At 50.8% G+C, this 19914-nt stretch overlaps 2 protein-coding genes across 4 annotated transcripts in view; one reads left to right on the top strand and one right to left on the bottom strand.

Moving 5' to 3' along the window:
- Nucleotides 1–15452, bottom strand: part of ANP32A (acidic nuclear phosphoprotein 32 family member A) — a 39226-nt gene extending 23774 nt beyond the window's left edge. For 2 of the 3 annotated variants that reach the window (XM_045581098.1, XM_045581103.1), the window contains exon 1: nt 12049–12168. In XM_045581098.1, the coding sequence (XP_045437054.1) occupies nt 12049–12153 (105 nt within the window). In that variant the 5' untranslated portion in view covers nt 12154–12168. Of the gene's footprint in view, nt 1–12048; nt 12169–15326 lie in introns of those variants that run through there. The other variant, XM_045581101.1, reaches the window with a different exon arrangement.
- Nucleotides 12217–17404, top strand: LOC123652270 (translation initiation factor IF-2-like). The gene is made up of 2 exons (XM_045581088.1): nt 12217–12966; nt 15403–17404. The coding sequence occupies exons 1-2, from the start codon at nt 12335–12337 to the stop codon at nt 15800–15802; spliced, it is 1032 nt and encodes a 343-aa protein (XP_045437044.1). The 5' UTR covers nt 12217–12334; the 3' UTR covers nt 15803–17404.
- The last annotated feature ends 2510 nt before the right edge of the window (nt 17405–19914 follow it).

Raw genomic sequence — 19914 nt, 5'->3', positions numbered from 1 at the left:
ACTATTATTGTAAATAAATGCAATCTGGAAGTATAAATTTTTCAAAGTGTGAGTCTCAAGAGGATAATAAAACACATTCTGAGATGAAAAGGCAGAGGGTAAGCTGGCCAGAGCAAACACCCAAGGTTGTGAGCAGAATACTGGCCAGTTACATTTAGTCCCTCTTTTGCATCATTTCATCTTTCCTACTATCACCTCATGAATTTGTACTGTAACCTCCCTTGGCCTCAGCTTGCTCATCAGCAGGTGACTCATAGGTACTCACTGATCAGATAGATACTTAAGATTCTGGCTCCTGGGGGCCCAGAAGTCCAGCGCAGGTTCCGTGAGTCTCTGCTCCTCATCAGAGAGGCCTTCCTAGGTCACCCACTCCCTTTAGCACAGTTTTATCTGTCGTCACGGACTCACCACACCACCAGTTATGCCTTTGCTTGGATTACTGACTGTCTCCCTCAATGGAATATTAGCCCCACGTGGGCAGTACAAATGATGTGCTCATCTAGTTCGATGCTAGCTGTATGCAGAAAGCAGGGAACAGAGCAGGCACAGGGCAGGCATTCAATCAATACAGGCAGACACTGGAGATATTGCAGGTTTGGTTTCAGACCATCTCAACAAAGCAAATTGCAATCAGATGAATCACACAAATGTTTTGGTTTCCTAGTCATATAAAAGTCATATTTACACCATGTTGCAGGCTATTAAGTGTGCAATACCATTATGTCTTAAAAATGTGTATACTTTTAACTAAAATATACTCTATTGCTAAAAAGTGTGAAGAGCCTGTTGGGAAAATGGCATGGATAGACTTGCTTGACGCAGAGTTGCCACAAACCTCCAATTTTGAAGAATATAGTGTCTGTGAAGTGCAATCAAGCGAGGTGTGCCTTATGTGGCAACGGATGGCTGGCCCTTCCACACACGTATTTTCTCTCTGCAGAAATCACCCTCATAACTCAGGTCCACATCAAACACGAGCAGGCCACGCTGCTCATCAGCAGGGACATCTGTGGCCTTGAGAAGCCTCCTGGGGCTGGTAAGCCATTTGCCCATACAGGCCTGGTTTCCGGCTGACGGTACCTTTCAGACTAGACAGCCACTGGTCAAACTCGAAGGTGCATTTTCTTTTCTCTTCTTTTTTGCATATTAATTTCTTTATTGGTTAAGGTATTACATATTTGTCCTCATCCCCCCATTACCTTCCCACCCCCATCCAATGTGCATTCCCACATCTGACCCTCTCCTGCGGTGGCCCCGAGAATGGCCACACTGGGCACTTGAACTGAGGGAAGACTCCTAAGCATCCATCTACAAGGCCAGCTGTCTACCCTGAACCAAAAGTACACCTTTGCTTCTACAAGAACAGCATTCCATTTCAGCTCCCAGGCCAGCTCCTCTACCTCCACCCAAATCAGCAGCCCTGGGTGACCCTACGTGAGGAAAAGCCTCCCAGACTCTCAGACCACACCTAGACGTGCTAAACCGCCAGCTCTCCTAATCAAGACACATAAGGGCATGTCTGCCACAGAGCAGCAGACTGGATGGGGCTAAAAGAAGCAGAACCAATCATTATGGCAGCAGGCCAATCCCTGCAGATAGGCCTCCCAGAGACAGCTGGGAACTCTGCTCAAGTGCATGCCTTCCCACTCCTCCCAGGCCACACCCAGGGTGCACCCAAAATTCCACGAGGAGAGGGAGAAGGACAGAAGTGGAAGGAACGCCCTGGGATGGTGTGACGGCCAGTTCCTGGCCCTCCATATGGAACAGGCCCTTGTGCCAGAACAGACAGATCTCCTGCACAGGCAGCCAAGCTGGAGGCTGGAGAACAGATGACGTCATCACACAGCCTCCCGGTGCACCCAGCTGCAGGGGAGCTATGCCGGCTCTGCTAGCCCTCCACACGGCCCTCCAGAGGGGGGATGAAGAGATACTGACCAACCCAACGGGAGCAAAGCCACAGTGCACACCCCAGTGAGGTGCTACCAGAACCAGCTGACAGAATGCTGCGCATGACCTGGAAGTCCCGAGGCTTCTACATCTTTCAATCACCTGGGAAGGACACAGTGTGCTCCCTTTTCCTGACTTCCTGGAGACCTCCTCTCAGGAGCTGTTTGAATGAAACATAAAGGCCTGGGAGGGGCAGACTGAGTTCTGCAGCCAGGTGGTAAGCTAAGAGGCAGGAGGGGCTCCTGGCACAGAGCCACTGCTCCAGAATGAATGGCTAGCCAGGCAGAGAACCCCTAACCATGACCCCAAGATGGGAAAGGGAGGCCCTGGGGCAGGGGAAGTCCGCAGCTAGGCTGATGTTGCTCCAGCCCCACCTCAAACATGGGGGCTCTGCCCCCTCCTACCTGCTTTAGCAGCTCCTTCAGGGGCAGGTAAAGGCAGCTCTCCCAAGAACTGCTCCCGCCATGTGCAAGCTCAGACACCCAGGAAGGGGCCTCCTTCAGACAGGCTGGCTCCCCTGTCCCAACAGCTTGTTCAAGCCTGGGCTGGTTAGAACCTACTACCCTTCAGAGGCTGTCCGCAATGCACGTCTGGCACAAACCTCATTTTTCTCCGTCCCAATGTCTCCCTCCACCACTGACCCCCCTCCCCCTCACCGACCACCACTCTCAGGAAGCAGATATCATCGTTAGTCGCCATTTTACAGATGAGGCAGCTGAGGCTCAAAGAGGGTACTTGCCAGATGTCTTCTAGCCATGGAGCTCCATGTTCCCGGGCACTGCCCACCACACCTGACCGTTGGCCCTGAGGCCCCTCCTTACTAAAGGCCACAGGCCTGCCTCCTCCATTCCCTAGAAATCCCGCTGGGCCGAGCCCAGGCTTGCTCAGTAAGCCCCGCTGCATGCACAGCAGCAGCCCGTGACACCGGGAGATGAAAAATTACAAGTGTCAGAGCAGGAATGTGCTTGTCTGTCAACTGTGTGGCCATGAGGGTATGTGGGGGGCCGGCCAAGGTGGACCCCTGCCCCACAGCAGGTTAAGTCCTACATCCTTCTTTCTATTTCCCGTTTTCCTTGCTCCATTTTTCTCTCCTTTTACCACCTTCGTTTACTTCTTCCTACCTGCTGTGAAGTGCTGCACCTGCCTGTGTGGTGGCTCCCAACTGTGCCTCAGAGCCCCATCAGAGCCTTCTAAAAACACAGCCTCGGCACCCCCCTGGAGGATTCCTTAGCCGGGCAGAGCCTGGGAATTTCTTATAAATGCTTCCTTGGTGGTTCTGACAACTGGGGTTGCAATCTGCCTCCCTAACTACACCCCACCCCACCCCTATCTGTATGCGGAGTTCTCCACCATCCCCCTTAGCCACAGAAACCCATGCCACCACCTTCCTGTGAGCCCTTCCTCCTGGCCCAGGAGGAGTGGGCCACAGGCACTGGATTAAACAAATTCAATCTGCTGCAGATACTCAAACAGCATTCCTTCAACTCCCCACATCACTCCGAGTGCGGGTGAAAGTGGGCTCCCTTCACCCCGCCCTCCAGTCACATATGAGCCTGCAGGTGAGGCCAATCAGTAAGGTGAAGGCGGTCACATAACCTGGGATGAGTCCCTCCCTGGGATGCAAGCCCCTGAAAATAATCCCTTTAATTTTACTGTTACAGGATCTTGCCTCAAACCTACCATCCTTGCTTACTCCCTTTCTCTCTCCCTCCCATGACTTCTGCAGGAGGCAGCACAATCCGACAACCAGTCCTAGCTAGACATCCATGATTGCTGGGTCTTGGCACCACTTTGCTAAGGTGCTTCACACAAACACTCAGGCCTGTCTCCTCCAGTTTCACTCTGCTCCTCCATCCCCCTCTTCCAGTCTGAGCTTGCCTTTGATTTATTCCCAGCCTGAAGGTAAGTAGGAGAGAGCCTTCTCCCCTCCACTGACCAGCTTACTGATGGAATCCTCTCACCTCAGATACTTCTGGGCCTCTCCAGATCTGCAGGAACTGCTCAGGGACTGGCCTTGGCTGAACCCTAAGGGGTGACCTAAGGGAGCTTTGGGTAGGCCTGTGCACACAGTCTAACCAGGCAGAACCTAGATGACATGCAGAAATGGACACTTGATTTGCTGGAGATCTCAGGCAGACCAATGGATTTCCCACTTATCAAAGGAGGATTAAGAACACCCTCCACTCCTACCCATCACACACCAGGACTGGGAGTGTTTGGTAAGGTATAGGCATTTCCTGTGTGACATGAACTTTCATGACCAAATTAAAAATAAAATAGGCAACTGATTAAAGCAGTGGTCCCCTTCCATTGGGATGCAGGGAAAAAAATATTAGGACTTATTTTTTAAAAATATATATTTTATTGATTTTTTTAGAGAGTTAGAAACATCGATGAGAGAGAATCATCGATCAGCTGCCTCTTGCACACCCCCTCCTAGGGAAGTGCCTGCAACCAAGGTACATGCCCTTGACCAGAATCGAACCTGGGACCTTTCAATCCGCAAGCTGACACTCTATCCACTGAGCCAAACCAGTTCCAGCATATTAGGACTCTTAATTTTTAGTGTTACATTTTATAATGTGCATATACTTATACGTAGTGTATGTGAATAATCCGTAACTAAATGGTAAACGTACTGGGGCCCACGGTCAATTCTTTACTATTACCCTATATAATAAAAGGCTCATAGGCAAATTGTCCCCTCGACCAGGAGTCTGACTGGGAGTTCAAGTGGGAGTTCAACCAGGGGGCGAAGCCAGCCAGGCAACTGCCCTCAGCCCCTCCCCCCAGCTGACCAGCCAATCACCCCACTCGGTGGCAAGCCAGATGGACACCACCTGTGCATGAATTTGTGCACTGGGCCTCTAGTGGGCTATAAAAGCTGGAAGAAGTTGAAGAGCACTGTGCTGAGAAAGTATGAACCACCCACCCAGTGGCAGAAACTCACACCAACCAGGGGAGCGCTGAGGGCACCAAACCTCTATTCGTTTTAATTCAGACGTTCTGTTTCAGTGGCTTCGTGCGTGGCTCACCAGAGAGAGGGCAATGAAAATGACGAGAACATGCAAATACCATGGTTCCTTCATTCAACCAACACTTCTAGAATGCCCACCATGAGCCACGTACAGTGCTGAGCTCTGAGGATACACAGTGCAAAGCAGACCAGGTCCTTTAAATCAAGCAGCTTACCAGCTAAGCAGGGGGAGAGATGCTAATTAAAACACTCACACTCAGGAATATATAATTACAAACTCAAGCACTTTGAAGGAAATTTCTGTAAGAGTTTCCTAACAAAAGAATCAGACCTAGAGCTTTGGGGGGTGGATGACGAAGGAGACGGTAAAGCTGATTAGATGCTAAGTAGGTGATGGTGGCAGTTACGGCGTGGAATAGATTTGAAGAAATAAAAGGCAGCGAGTGAGGCCGGCACAGCAGGAAAGGGGGCAGCGAGGGGGGGAAATGAGAGGAAGAGGCCAGCAGTGGCCAGTCCGTGCAGTACCTTGTTGGTCTTACTAAGGACTCTGGATTTTAAATCCTACGACCAATGATGTGTTTTACGTATAGGGTAATGATTTCATCTGTTTTGTTAAGAGCATTCTGGCTGAGGTTTGAAGCACGGCTTCCAGGGGGCTGTGATGCAGGGAGCCTGGCTGCCAGCAGTGGGGAAGATTCTGAGTTGACAGAACCTGTGATAGCTAGAAAGAAGATCCCGCGTGCACACGTTGGGAGGGGGAGGGAAAAGGCTACAAAGGTCATGGGCTCCTTTTCAACATACTGAATGTGGGGTGCTTTGGAGATACTGAGTGGGTCGTGAGCTCAGCCAGGAGGTCAGGGCCAGGGATGTGAACGGCAGCTGTTGGTGAGGGAGGACAGGACGCTATCGGGAGGGAATACAGAGGAGGGCCCAGGGCCAGGCTTAACCGGGTCCAATGCTTCCTGGCTGCATGGAGGAGGGCAAAGGCCACCACAAACTGGGGAGCAGCCCTGTCTATAGAGGAAAACAACAGAGAAAGGGAGGGGCAAGAGGGAGCGTATCTCATGAAGGTCAGGGTATAAACACTGCTGCTGAGGAGTCCCATAAACAGGGAAAGCTATTAGGAAGCAAACCAGACTGAAGAGGGTTGAGGTGTGAGGAGGGAACGGAGAAGGTGGTTATAGACAATGCCATAAGCTGCAGTAAAAGGGAAGAGATAGGTAATAGCCACAGTGAGAGAGAAGAATCAAGGGAGGTCTTCCACTTGCTTTAAGGTGGGACAAACACCCCACGCTGGAGAAGCATCCCTACAAGAGGGTGGCTCGGTGCCCAGAACGAAGAACGGGACCAGTGGGCAGGCAGGGGTGAGAACCAAAGGACAGCTGAGCTGGGCATGGACCGGGTCTAGGTTTTTCTTTGGAAACCAGGAGGTTATTCTCTGTAAGGAGGGAGGACGCAGCTAGGAGGGGAAGGGGCTGAGAGGGTAGGTGGGCAGTTTGAGAGGAGCCTAAAACAGCTGCTTGAGGGCAGTGACAAAAGGAGCTGCCGGGAGAGCAGCAAGTCGTGACATTCTCCTCAGCAGGAACAACTGACAACCCAGTGCCGGGCAGAGCACGATGTTTAGATGGGACAGTTATCCTCACGTGCAGAAGCGACGCATTTACGGCTGAATTGCTTGTGGGGAAAATAACTTCTGGCAAGTTGTAGTCTATAGCTTCTAACCTCTTTTCCTATTGAAACAAATGTTACTTTTTATACATAATGTGTCTGTTGATAATGTAAGGTTTATTTTTAAGTGGGTGATAACTGTGGAGTTCTAGCGGAACAAACCATAATAATAACAACATATAACACTTATTGAGCGCTTACTGTATGCCAGATTGTGGTAGGTACTAACCATCACAAAGTCATTTTACACAGACAAGAAGGTAAGGTGCTGTGGGGACAGGAGGAACACCCAGGCAGTCTGGGTGAGAGTAGCAGCCAAGTGAATCTTCTGTTCACAACCTTTAGTAAATGTGGGAGCCCACCGGCAGCTTGCATAGTGTGCAGGACACCAAAGGATGGAGGGAGGGCGGGGGTGATGAGGGTAGAGAGAAGGGAGTGGAGGAACATGCTTGGCTTAGGGTCCCAGACACAAGCAGGAACACAGGAAGGCATCCATCCAGAGAAGGAATTTAGGATAATGATTCCCTAATGCCATGAAAAGGTTTTGGTTAGGAAAGAGCCAGAAGAAAGAAGAGCAGGTTAAGAAAACGGGACTCTGAGATAAGCTGGCTTCAAAACGCAGAAACCACTGACTCCCAGGAACAGACTTTGCAATGCTACAAACGGCATTCCCTCATTCTCCCAACTCAAACCACAAGATATCTGAGTGTGAAGGAACCTTAATGTTCATATTTTAAATGTCTTTCAAACACGAACAACTAATGAAACCAATTTATGGGTCAAAGTCAGCACACTTGTTTCAATGAATAAAGAAGTGTTTTACATGCAGTAAGGGAGCTCACTGTCAGTTTTTCAAATGACAATATATGTATCTACACACTGGGCAGTGCTGTAAAACATTTCTCACTGTTAGGATCAAAAAGTTTGAAAGACACTAATCTAATTAAGAGCGAAGAAGATAGAGGCCCGGAGCAACATGCCCGAGTTAGTTAACAGCGAAGCTGAGAACAGCATTCAAGTTTCTAATGGTTCTCTGGTAATTTCCTCACCAAACTGGAATCTCCAGGTGCAGATAACTCTGGGAGAGAGCCTGACTTTAATCCACATGAAGAATAAAAGATAGTAAGTAAGCTGATCTTTTAGATCTGCTGCCCGGAGCAAGTTTGGGTAAAGGAGAAGACAGACAAGGGTATCAGGGCAGCGGTAGAGCCAAAACAAAACAAATGTGAGTGAAAACCAGGGGGTGGCACGGTGTGGCGCAGGAGGCACAGGACAGGGGCTGGTGTGGTAGAGCAAAGAGGTTTTACCTTGTTTGCAGACTTTGTGTTAACCAATCTCACCAGACAACTAGTTCTATTCAAGGAGGGTGCTTCCATGTCTAGGCAGGTGGCCCTGGATGCTTTGTGCATCTTTTTTCGACAAATTTTATTAAATGAGAAGTTCTGAACGACAGATGCCTTTGAAATTCACCATCCCTGCCAGACTCCATCTCTTTAATGGGAGCATCATTGTTGGGCATTTATCATTTGTTGTAAAATGACATTTTCAGTGTAATGTTAAGATTCAGAGTCAGGTGCACATTTCTTTACTTGTGGCAGGACGGCAGCGGTGGCAGGGACCTGTGAGGGGTACTTGATAGGAGACAGAGAACTAACCACAGCAGGGTGTGGGCAGGTCACAGTGGGGGGAGAGGAGGGCATGGCAGCAAGCACCTGTGAGGGAGCGCCCCCTCTGGGCACCAGTGTAATGAGTCTCCCCTTTACCCAGGCAGAATTCAGGCCAAAGAACTGGGCCAAGTTCTACCAGGGCTGGCCAGCACTCGGCAGCAAGATCTCCTTTCTGAAGTGACTGCACCAAGGTAGAGAGGGCAGGCACAGTGGACAGGAGACAGCTGAGGAGAATCCTACACTCTCTCCATAACGGATCACCAAAAGCCCCGAGTTTTCTTTGTCAATGTGCTATAACTGATTTGGACCTAACCTCTGGGACGACCAGCTCTCAAAGCTCAACCGGGTGCCTGTGTTTCCTATAAGGTTGTGTGAGTCTCAGAGTAAGTCACTCGAGAGGCTGGTGATGCAGCAGCAGCGAAGGCAGAAAACTGAGCCTGTGGTCTGCTCTCCTCGTTCCCTTGGATTTAGCATCTCCTTCCCCAGGCCTGGCCAACTTCACATTCATTCCCTCCGTTCAGTGGCTCAGGCACAAGAGGCTAGAGGTAGAAAGAAGGGCTTGAAGCTCAAAGCCACGTTCCTGCTGGTTGGTTCTCCAGGGCCCATGCATGGAGTAAGAGCAGCATGCCCAGCCCAAACCAGAGCTTCCAAGGTTGTCTGTGGTCTGCAATCGTCTGTGCTCTGAGGGGCTGATGTCAGCCACTGGGTGCACAGCTGTGGCACCTTACCAGGCCTCAAAGCTCAAACCGTTGCAGTTCAAAGCTCCTACCCTCTAGCTCTGAGAAGACATCTAAAAAGTAACCATGTAACTACTTCCGAAACATTCTGAATATGCAAGATAATAAATTTTAGCTGGTTACACAGAACCTCTGGATAGAAGTGGTGTTCAATTTTAAACGGGCAACAAGGAGAATTTCTCTTCTAATGCAGGCTCTTGAACTGAGACTGATTTCCACTAGGTGCCAACTAGTTAAAGGGCACACACACAAGGATTTGGAGAGCCCCCAAAGCACCAACCAAACGAATGGCTTGCCACAAACTTAATTTTTTTTTTTAAATTAAAAAACCCCAGATCTCAGGGTCCCTCCTCCTACTCTACAAGCCAGAGCTTACCAAACTTTTTTTGTAAAGAACCAGATAGTAAACTTTACCTAAAGGCAAAACTGACAGTACGACACAGGCACTTTATTGTGAGAGAAAAGAAGTTTTCTTGTGTGTTTTTTTTATTAGTTTGTGTTTGTTTGTTTTTAAATTCCTCACATGAAGCTCTGGCTGGTCTTGCCCAGTGGATAGAGCACCAGCCTGCGGACTAAAGGGTCCAAGGTACAATTCCTGTCAAAGGCACATGCCCAGGTTGTGGGCTCCATCCCCAGTAGGGGACCTGCAATAGGCAGCTGATCAATGATTCTCTCTCATCATTGATGTTTCTCTCTCTCTCTCCCTTCCTCTCTGAAATCAATAAAAATATATTAAAATATAAATAAATAAATCCTCACAGGAGGATACTTTTTTCCATTGATTTTTTAAAGAGAGTAGAAAAGGAGGAGGATGGGGAGAAAGTGAGACACATCGACTGGTTGCCTCCGTGCACACCTGGACTGACCTAGATTCAAAATCGAACCCATAACCCGATGCTCTAACCATTGAGCAACCAACCAGGGCCACACAATTCCTTTATTGATTAAATTAAAAATATATAAGTATAATTTTTGTAATAAAGGTCTAACACAGAATTCTTTTTTGTGTGTGGGGGAAATAACATTTAATTGGGATTCAAAGTTAAATGTTCCATATCATCAAATTGTGTGTAATGTTTGTATGGACAATTATTCTTAGCTCATGGGCTGTACAAAAACAGGTTGCTCACATGATTCTGGTGATGGACCATGTTTGGGACCCAACAGACTATAATTTGCAAAGTCCTTACTGTCCACCTTTGATTTTACAGCAAGAGGAGAACCAAACTCTGCCCCTCACCTGCTGTCTGACTGTCCCACCCTCTCCCATCCTCAGTGAGACACTTTCACAACAGGGAGAACAGGGTGTCACAATTCTTGGTCTACCCTGAAGAAGTTGTTGAGAGGACTGAAATGATCCATGTGGTATTATTAGCATATTAGTCCTAAATACCAAGGACATGCCAATTCTGTCCAGTTTTTGGCTATAGATGGAGAGTAATGAAAATGCATTACATACAAGATCCCATAGAAATCAGTGCCTAACAGTGGCTCCTGCTTGTCTTTTCATTACCCCAAGTGCGCCTCCCAATACCTAAAAGGCCAGATTTGCTTCAAGTCTAACCAGAGGTGGCATGCTAAGACAAACTCAAAGCGTATGGCTATCCCTTTAAGATGATAGCCCACGGCCGAAACCGGTTTAGCTCAGCGGTAGAGCGTCGGTCTGCGGACTGAAAGGTCCCGGGTTCGATTCCGGTCAAGGGCATGTACCTTGGTTGCGGGAACATTCCCGATAGCGGGTGTGCAAGAGGCAGCTGGTCGATGTTTCTCTCATCGACGTTTCTAGCTCTCTATCTCTCTCCCTTCCTCTCTGTAAAGTATCAGTAGAATATATATATATTAAAAAAAAAAAAAAAAGGTCCTGACCAACTCTCCCAATCTTCAATCGAGAGGCCCCCCAAGTCTTCGTACCTTCAACACAGGAAACTCGCTTGCCATTAAGGTAAGTTTGAAAGCCAGAGAAACAAAAAAGCTCTTCCTTAAGGTATTTTACAAAAAAGGGTGCTTCCGGAGAGGCAACCGAGTGGAGATTGAGGACAGACTGGTTATGATAGCCTGTGTTCAATTTCCTCATGCGTAACACAAGAATAAGAAGAGTATCTTCTACCTCATAGCGCTAAATTAACTGATAGTCACAATCCACTAAGAACTGTGCCAGGCACGGCATGGGCACAACGTAAAGCATTAGCTATTCTTGTTATTCTGATCTTAAGAGGAGTTCAGAGTTGTGCCCCACTGCATCCCGTATCTCTCAGACAACAATGCTATCACAGACTGAATACCCGAGGGCCAGATCCAGCCAGTTTTGTCACTTACTAACTAGGGTTATTACTTCCGTTTTCCAGATAAGGAAACCAAAGTTCAAAAAGGTAGGTTAGGTTGACCTGCCTGAGCTCACAGGGGCAGGTTAACTTACCTCCCTCTTCTGGGACGGGGGAATTCAAACTCAGACCTGTGTGGTTCCAGATTTACTGTGGACCCAGCCCCCAAACCTACAATTACCACCACCAGCAGCAATTGGGTAGCAAAATGTAACTAACCATGACTACCCCGAGCTCAATGCCCAATTTTTTCTGCCTGTGGATCCCGCGCTGGCTTGCATAAACTGGAATTAACACCGGCCTGCTTGAACCCAATTAGGCAGTAAGTCAGGCTGGAAAACATCATGCCAAAGGTCGAAGTTAAACCTGGCTTCCTGGGCAGCCTTTGCTGGGCACCGCCATGAAAGCTAGTCTCTGTGCAGACACCACAGAGGTGTTCAATCAGCATCCTACCGGCTTTAAAAAGTCCCAGAGAGATGCCACCTACAGGACACCTTGTCTGGCTCTGCAGTCAACGGCCAGAGAAGGAGAGTCGGCAAGAAAGCCGTCACTTTTTAAAAACCAAACCTCATTCCCTTCTTTTATCCGTTTGCGGTTACACTGAGTCCTGCGGCTGCCTTCCCCTGGGTAGGAAATAAGAGGAGGGCAGGGCAGAGAAGGGGGTGAGGGAGGCTCCCCTATCAACCTGCAGGGCGCTGCAGCACCCACCTGACACCCGGGGCGAGACCTACCTTCCCCGGAGCGCCCAGCCTCCGGGGCGTCTCCCCCGCGCCGTCCCTCCCGAGGAGGCGGCCGCGGTCCTGGCTGCAGGCGGGGCGCCAGAGCGGTGTGCGCATCTCCTCCCCAAAAAGAAGCCCCCGGTTCAATCTCTGCCCCCGCCCCCTCCTATCGATTCTGAGGAAAAAACAAACACCAGGTGATAGGTTCGTCCTCAGGACCACGTTTGGCTACGTCTAAAACGTGGTATTTTGCAGGAGGAAGGGCAAAACGCTGGAGAGGGGGTGGTGGAGGAGCGCCATGGGGGACCGGGAAGGGGGGGAGCACGAGAAGGATCTAGCGATTGCAACGCCCCAGCAGAGCCCCAGGCCGGTGGCGCGGGAGGGCACACCCATCGGGCCCCCTAGCGCCTCTGAGGGTGCTGGGGCCGCCTCCCCCAGCTGCCTCCACGTCCAGGCCCGTCGGGGTGATGGCGCAAGGCTCTGCCTCCCGCCCCCCTCTCCCCCCGCCCGCAGCGACAGCAGCCGCGGTGACAAAATGGCAGCCCGGCGGTCGTGCCACGAGCGAGCGGGGCCCTGGCGGCCGCCCCTGCCCCCCAATAATGCCTCGGCGCCCTTGGGGGCTCGGCCTCGGGCGGGTCTGGCTGTTAAAAAAAATAATAAAACACCTCGAGCTCCGAACCAGCTCCGGACGCCCCACGGCCGGCCCCGGGGACCCAGCCCAGGCGCCCGCGCCCCGGCCGGCCAGCACCGGCCCGCGCCCTCCGCCGGGGCCGCGGGGAGCCGGGCGCCGCATGGGGGCCCCGCCGGCCGCGGAGGGGGAGGGGCGGGGCGGGCCGGGCGCCGGGAAACATGGCTGCTCGTCCAGTTCCAGCGGCGCGGCGCGGCGGCCGCGGCCGCGGCCCCGGAGCGGAGTTGGGAGAGGCTCGCCAGGTGGGTGTGTGGGGGCCCCGGGGGGCGGGGGGCGCGACGGGCAGGGGCGCAGAGGGCGCTCTCCGGAAGCTATTCGTCTTAAGAACGTTAAAAAAAAAAACAGCCCCTCCTCCCCCACCTCTTTTGTCCCTCATTAGCGAGCGTCCTCCCCTCCTCCCCGAACGCGCAGAGAGTGCCCCCTCCGCTCCCCGGGCCCCACCCGGCCTCGGGCCGGCGCGTGGGCAGGGAGCGGGGCGGCGAGGGGGCGCAGCGTGAGAACCGCTCCCCGCCCGGCGCCCCCTCCCCCCGCACACACACTCGGAAGTTTAAAGAGCCGGTTCGACCCGCTCTCGGGCTCGCTCCCCGGTGCCGGGCGGAGGGGACGGGGAGGGCCCGGTGACCCGCGTACCCACCCGCAGCCACCCGCGCAGACCCCGGCCCCCTGCCCGGCGCCCTGCCCCCTCCGCGCGGGGGGCTTCCGGAAAGTACGCGGGAAGCCCGCGGCGCGGCCCCCTCCCCCATCACCACACCCAGACCCCCCCAAACCCTCCGGCTGGGGTTTTGGGGTTCCAGCAGGGAAGGAACCGACCGGAGAAAGGCAACTCCTGCCTTCTCCCCGGGCACCCCTCCCCGCCCTGCGCGCCATCAGGCTCCGCACGTCCACACGCCACAGCTGCGTTAGGATGTGATGGGGGGGGGGGGGGGTGGAGGCACAAAAAGGATCTTGTTTTCAAAAGTCTCACTCAGGTTTGGGAGAGGAACTAGAGCAAAGAGGAAGCCAGCCAGGCCTGTCTTCGCCAGGGGTCCGGGTGTTAATCAGCTGGAGGGGCGACCGGTCAGCACACGGTGCTCCGCCAACTCCGGAACCCTCCCCGGCCACCGCGCTCTGCCGGTCCCCGCGCCAAAGGCCGCGAAAGAGTCCGCCGGCGGCTCGGCTCAGACCCGGTTCTCCTCCGCCGAGGAGCCGCCAACTCGCATAAAACAGTGTTTGAAAGCGAGAGGGAGCCAGGAAAAGCAAAACAAAAACAAAACCAAAAAACGAGCGTTCGAGTAACCAGCCCCTGCCTCGCACTTCTCGGGGGTGAGCTTTCGCTCAGGCTGCCAGCTCCCGGCCGTGTAAGTTCCCTTCAGCCCCGCTCCCGCCGCTGCCCGGTCCATAGCGGCGACGGGAAGGCGAGCTCCCATCCCGGGGCTGCGTGTTCGCTCTGCCCGCATCCATCTGGACCCAGCCGATACCCGCCGCGGGCACCGGTTCCGGGCAGGCAGCTCGAGTCCGGACAAAGTTTCCCGTGCCCGTTTATTTATTAGCCGGGCACCGAATGGCTGCTGAGGAACCCCCTCCAGAGCAGGGCCGGCCGGGGGTCGCCAGGGGTCGGAGGCTGGCATCCGGAAGGCGCAGGGGCGAGCGGGGACCGGGACGCAGCCTTTGGGTAACTTGCCACAGCGATCGCTCGGTGTGGGGAGGCGCGGGGATGATCGGTGCCTTTGCACGTTCGAAAATCCCTCCCCCTCTCCTTCCCATTTATCCTCCCCTCCGAAGGGAAGAAACATCAGCATCTGGCCCGAAGGTGGGGTGGAAAGAGTGAGGGAGAAAGAGAAGAGGAAGAGGCAGAGAAAGGGAGGGAGGGAGAGAAAGGGCGCGTTCACGAACACTACAAAGTTACAAATATGGCTCCCCCGTCTCTCGCCTCATCACTGCAAGGAAACCAAGACGCACTTTAAACTCGAGCCGTTCCCAACTCCGCGGCAGCCCCCTCCCCACGCGCCCTCCCCGGGGGCCTCGGTCCACGTTTACCAGAAACTAGACCGGACTCGCGAAGCCCAAAACTTATTGTGTGTGCGTGAGCGAGGGCGAAAGGGAGGGGTGAGGTGCGGGAGGGGGGGTGGTGGACGGGGGTTTTCATTTATAAAATAATAAACCCCCCTTTTTGTTGTTAAATCCAGGAGGCAGACCCTCTCCTCCTCCCCCGTCGTTAATCTTTTTTCCCCCAGACGGAGTCATGGGAGCAACGAGCTAGAGGGTCATTTTGCCTCATCTTCTCCGACCCAAACGCGTGCGCCCGCCGGCCCCCGCTGGGTGCACACACTCGCACGCACACTCTCGCACCCACACTCGCACACGCGGGAGCACACGCACAGGTAGTCACACACCAAGGGCAGCGGCGGCGGCGGCGGCAGCCGGAACATGCTCTGATGGTATTGCAACCCCCCAACCTTGCAATTCATTTGCAGCCTGACCCCCCCAAACCCACACATCCCGGGCTCCCCCCCTCAATAAAAGTGCCTCACCCCCCACCACCACCCCCAACGCGCGCACACACACACACACATACACAAAGTAGGAGAATGGACCGACAGAGATATTTTTGGCAAATGCTCACATCAGAGGGCGTCCTGTTCCGCAGCTCTAAATGAATCCGTTTGTCCATCTCCATCTCTCGTGCTCTCTCTCTGCAGAGGCTCCCGCGCCGGCGGAATTCAATCAATAAACCCCGAACCCACGGCCGCGCGTTTTAGGACTTTGAAGGCTCAACCAGCTCCGCTCGGTTCTCGAGCCCCCAGCACCCGCGGCGCACACAAACCCGATCGCTGTAGAGGCGGGATTTGCGGCCTCGAGAATGAGCGGCAGGAGCTTCAGCCAATCGCCGCCGAGGATCTCCGGGCAGCAGCCAGTGGCGGCAGCGGCGGCGGGGGAAGGGACCAATGGGCGGGCTGCGCAGCCGGCCAGGGCGGCTCAGCCATTTGGTTGTGGTGCCGGAGACGGACCCCTTTAGATTTCTGGGCGGCAGAGGAGCGCGGCCGCTGCTCCGTGGCTGAACGAGGGGGATGGGATGGATGGCGGGGGAAGGGAAGGTGACTACCTCGAGAGCCAAGCCGCCCGGCCTCGCCAGCCCGCCGCCGCCTCGGTGTTTGGCCGGGGGCGGGGCCGCAGGTGCGTTATACCCGGGGGAGGGGCGCGGCCGGAGGGGTCGGACAGGGGTCCCTGCAGGGCCGGGCCTCGCTGGGCCGCCCTCGGCCCGCGCGCCACCCCAGGGGGTTGCGGAAGAAGGCTGTTGGCGCGAGGTTTGGGAGTCGCGGGCTGCTGGGCAGGCGGAAGGATAAAAGGCCTGGGAAGAGGGGGGGATCAAGGGTGCAGCAAAAGGTGTGTTGGGGGGGGGGGAGGCTGATCATTTTTTGGGTCCGGCGGGCGGAGCTGGTGGGACTTGGCAGCCGCCCCCCTTATCCGAGGGCTCGCATCCCCGGCTCACAGCCCGCGTGCCCCTTCTCCACCCTCGTCCTAGTCCAGCCGCCGCGGCCATCGCCGCCCCTCGAGTAATTAAGTAAATAAAAGCAAGTCGCGTCCACCTTTGGATGACTAACCTCGTGGTCTCGGCCCTTGCCACGGAGGGGCATTTCAAATTGCTGTCATATAAGGTCAGTTTGGGAGGCGTGATCACCAAAAAGGCGCCCAGGATCTTGTTTAGTCAATGAATGAAGACCAAGGCTTAAGAATTGTGTACGTATAGGATATTAAAAGGTGGGAAAGGAAGGTGCTAACGACTTCTGCTTTCCTGGACCAAACATAACTTATGGGCTTTATAGACCCAAGGAAAGAAAACGGCGCACAGTTTAGTCTAATCGTCCACCTGGGTCATATGGTTCAACTTGGGTTGCCAAAGGCTCTATTTGGAGCACTTTATCAGGCCTTTTATCAGACCTTTCGGTTTGTTTGCTTTGGGTTTTTCGAATCACAATCGTAAGAGACCTTAAAACCCTAATTCCTGCTGTGTTACCAACCTCTATGTGCAGGCCCAAGATCTTGGCTGCCTGTGGTTGTTCATAAATCATGGGGGTTATTATAAACAGGGAAAGATACATCTTGACCCTTCCATACAACTGTTTTTAAATGCTTTTATTTCTACATGGCTAGACTCTCTCACTGTAAGGAAGTTTTTTTCTGTTTGGATACATGTGTTTCTTTTTCAGGGAAGTGGGTTCAAGGGACAGATAAATCAGTATGTATGTTGCAAATTTGAAATGTTGTTACATAACACCAATACAGTTTCATTCGTGGGCATATAAAGTTTAGGAGGAAATAAAAAGTGACAGAATGTAAATAAAACACATACAGAATGCCTGCTCTGGGGAAGAAACTTGTAGTAACTTTAATATTGTAACCTGATGGGTTACAAAAGTATTATAAAATCCTGCGACTAAGCATTTTGCTCAGTAAATTCTTTAAGATAAAATAAGTGAAATTTGAAAAGTGATCGTGTTCTTTGAGTAGCTTGGAAATGAGGAATAAAAAATTAAAAGTCATTGTTTATTATGGGAATAAATAGTATAGAGTAGTTTATTTGACTTGACTTAGCTGACATACGTCTTCCTCAGTGTTGCTAATCTTATTGAAGTCAATTTGTTATTTTGAATTTATTCTTTTTAAAGTTGTACTGGCTTTGTTATAAAATGTACTAGAACCTCAAATTTATCTGTATGCCAGTCAGTTCTTTGGGGTATGGTATTTAAGGTTGATTAAAAACAGCTCTTCATCAGAAGCACATTAAGTCAATATGATGTGTAGAATCTAAGTAACATAGGGGTCCTGAAGCTTATGTTCTCTTGATGCTAAATGCTTCAATTTAAATATTTAACCCCAATTAAGTCCACATTTTTAGCAATGTGATATGGGACAGTGCCTTTCCAGAGGAGTGAGTAATCCCTTACAAGCCAACCAATCAAATGCAGAGATGTTCCTCTCCTCCAGCTCTGCTAAAAAGTAAATAGCTTACTTTATCGTACAAAAACTAGAGGATAGTGTGGAAGCTCAAACCCCCATTAAAGAAAGTAGACAGATACAAATGAAAATTAGGATTGGAAAGAAAAAAAAAGGCTTTATCACTAAGGCAAAATATTAAATTTAACAGTTATTTTTAAAAATATATTTTTATTGGTATCAAAGAGGAAAGGAGAGGGAGAGAGAGAAACATCAATGATGAAAGAGAATCACTGATTGGCTGCCATTCTGTATGCCTCCTACTGGGGATTGAGCCCGCAACCCTGGCATGTGCCCTTGACCAGAATCAAACCTGGGACCCTTCAGTATGCAGGCCTTTGCTTTATCCACCGGCAAGGGCTAAATTTAACAGTTATTTTTAAAAACACCTTACCCTTATCCATTTTTTAAAAAATATGTTTTATTGATTTTGTACAGAGAGGAAGGGAGAGAGATAGAGTTAGAAACATCGATGAGAGAGAGTCATCGATCAGTTACCTCTTGCACACCCCCTACTGGGGATATGCCCGCAACCAAGGTACATGCCCTTGACCGGAATCGAACCCTGGACCCTTCAGTCCCCAAGCTGACGCCCTATCCATTGAGCCAAACCTGTCCCAGCCCTTATACATTTTTATAACAGCTTTTGTTTTGGTGTTAGAAAACAGAAAGAAGGCTTGGCCTGCTGTCAATCATTAGATATTGATTAGCTATATAACCAATTGAATACTTAACATCACATTTTTCCAACATACTCTGAAAGAAAAGATTCCTCTCATTTTTATAAATAGATATATTTGTAGTTTGTTTTAAAGGAACTTTTAATGATTTTGATTTTTTTTTTATCAAAAGGAAATAGGAATATAGCTCAGCTAACACTCAGCCATTTGCTCCAAAGTACTTGACCAACATAAAAACAAAAACCCTGCTCTCATAGTCCTTATTTTACAGAGTTATTTCTTAAATTACATTCAATTGCATGCTAAAGTCATAAGTCATTGCTCTAAATGGCTCTGCATGTCACACATCAGACATCATAAAATATAGTAAGAAGCCCCCATGAAGAAATCTTGGCTACATTTGTTGTTTTTTAATCATTACCCAAGGATATTTTTTCCATTGATATTTTAGAGAGAGTGGAAGGGACCGGGGGTAACAGACAGAAACACTGATGTGAGAGAGACACATCGATTTGTTGCCTCCCGCATGCCACCAACAAGGACCCGGACCTTGACTAGAATTGAACTCGGGACCCTTCAGTCTGCAGGCTGACGCTCTATCCACTGAGCCACACCTGCCCCAGGGCTTAGCTACATTTTGATACGGAGTGAGAGCACGAAGAGTTCCTAACTGTTGAGATGATTCTGCAGTGGGAGTTAGGTTAAGATGGAGAGTCTGGAACTGGATTTGATTCACGCTGAGAGTAATAAATGAGCTACAATTCAAAGGTGTGAGCCCCTACGGGAAAAGATGGACTTGAAGTTCAGAAAGATACCATCCTGTCTTCTAGAATTTTTCCCATTAAGAACCATCCCAAACAAATGAGCAGCCTATCTCATTCTCTAGGACCGTGGTCAGCAAACTGCAGTTCACGAGCCCATGCGGCTCTTTGGTCCCTTGAGTGTGGCTCTTCCACCAAATACCACGGCCTGGGTGAGTCTATTTTGAAGAAGTGGCATTAGAAGAAGTTTAAGTGTAAAAAATATGGCTCTCAAAAGAAATTTCAATCGTTGTACTGTTGACATTTGGTTCTGTTGACTAATGAGTTTACCTACCACTGCTCTAGGAGGTATGAGCAATGCATATCCTTAACCTCTTGATACTTGTTAGAAAGTATTTTATAAATAACCTATGTTGATTCTGCTGCTATTTTAGCTCATTTGTCCTTATTTGGTCTCTAAAAATGGAGACCCTCTAGCTAGTATCCTTTTCATGAGCTGAGCTGATGTATTCACAGGTCAACATTTTGTTCTTCAGTTTGAGTCACATACCCTGGAACCTGGCCATGATACTTTTTCACCTACATCATGGTTCTGCTGCCTGGATCCCAAAAGTCAATGATATGGAAAGACTCCAGCTTAATTATGTTCTCTTTGTCCTGTATAAAAATGTTTTTAGAATGTAGATTATTCTTTTGAAATTCATGGTAACAAACGTGAGACGACTACTGCATTTTGATTTGAGTAGCGAAGGAATGTAGAGGCCCAGGATCTAAA

The sequence above is a fragment of the Pipistrellus kuhlii genome, unplaced genomic scaffold, assembly GCF_014108245.1.
Source record: "Pipistrellus kuhlii isolate mPipKuh1 unplaced genomic scaffold, mPipKuh1.p scaffold_m20_p_1, whole genome shotgun sequence".
NCBI lineage: Eukaryota > Metazoa > Chordata > Mammalia > Chiroptera > Vespertilionidae > Pipistrellus > Pipistrellus kuhlii.
This window is presented reverse-complemented; position numbering and strand designations above follow the sequence as displayed.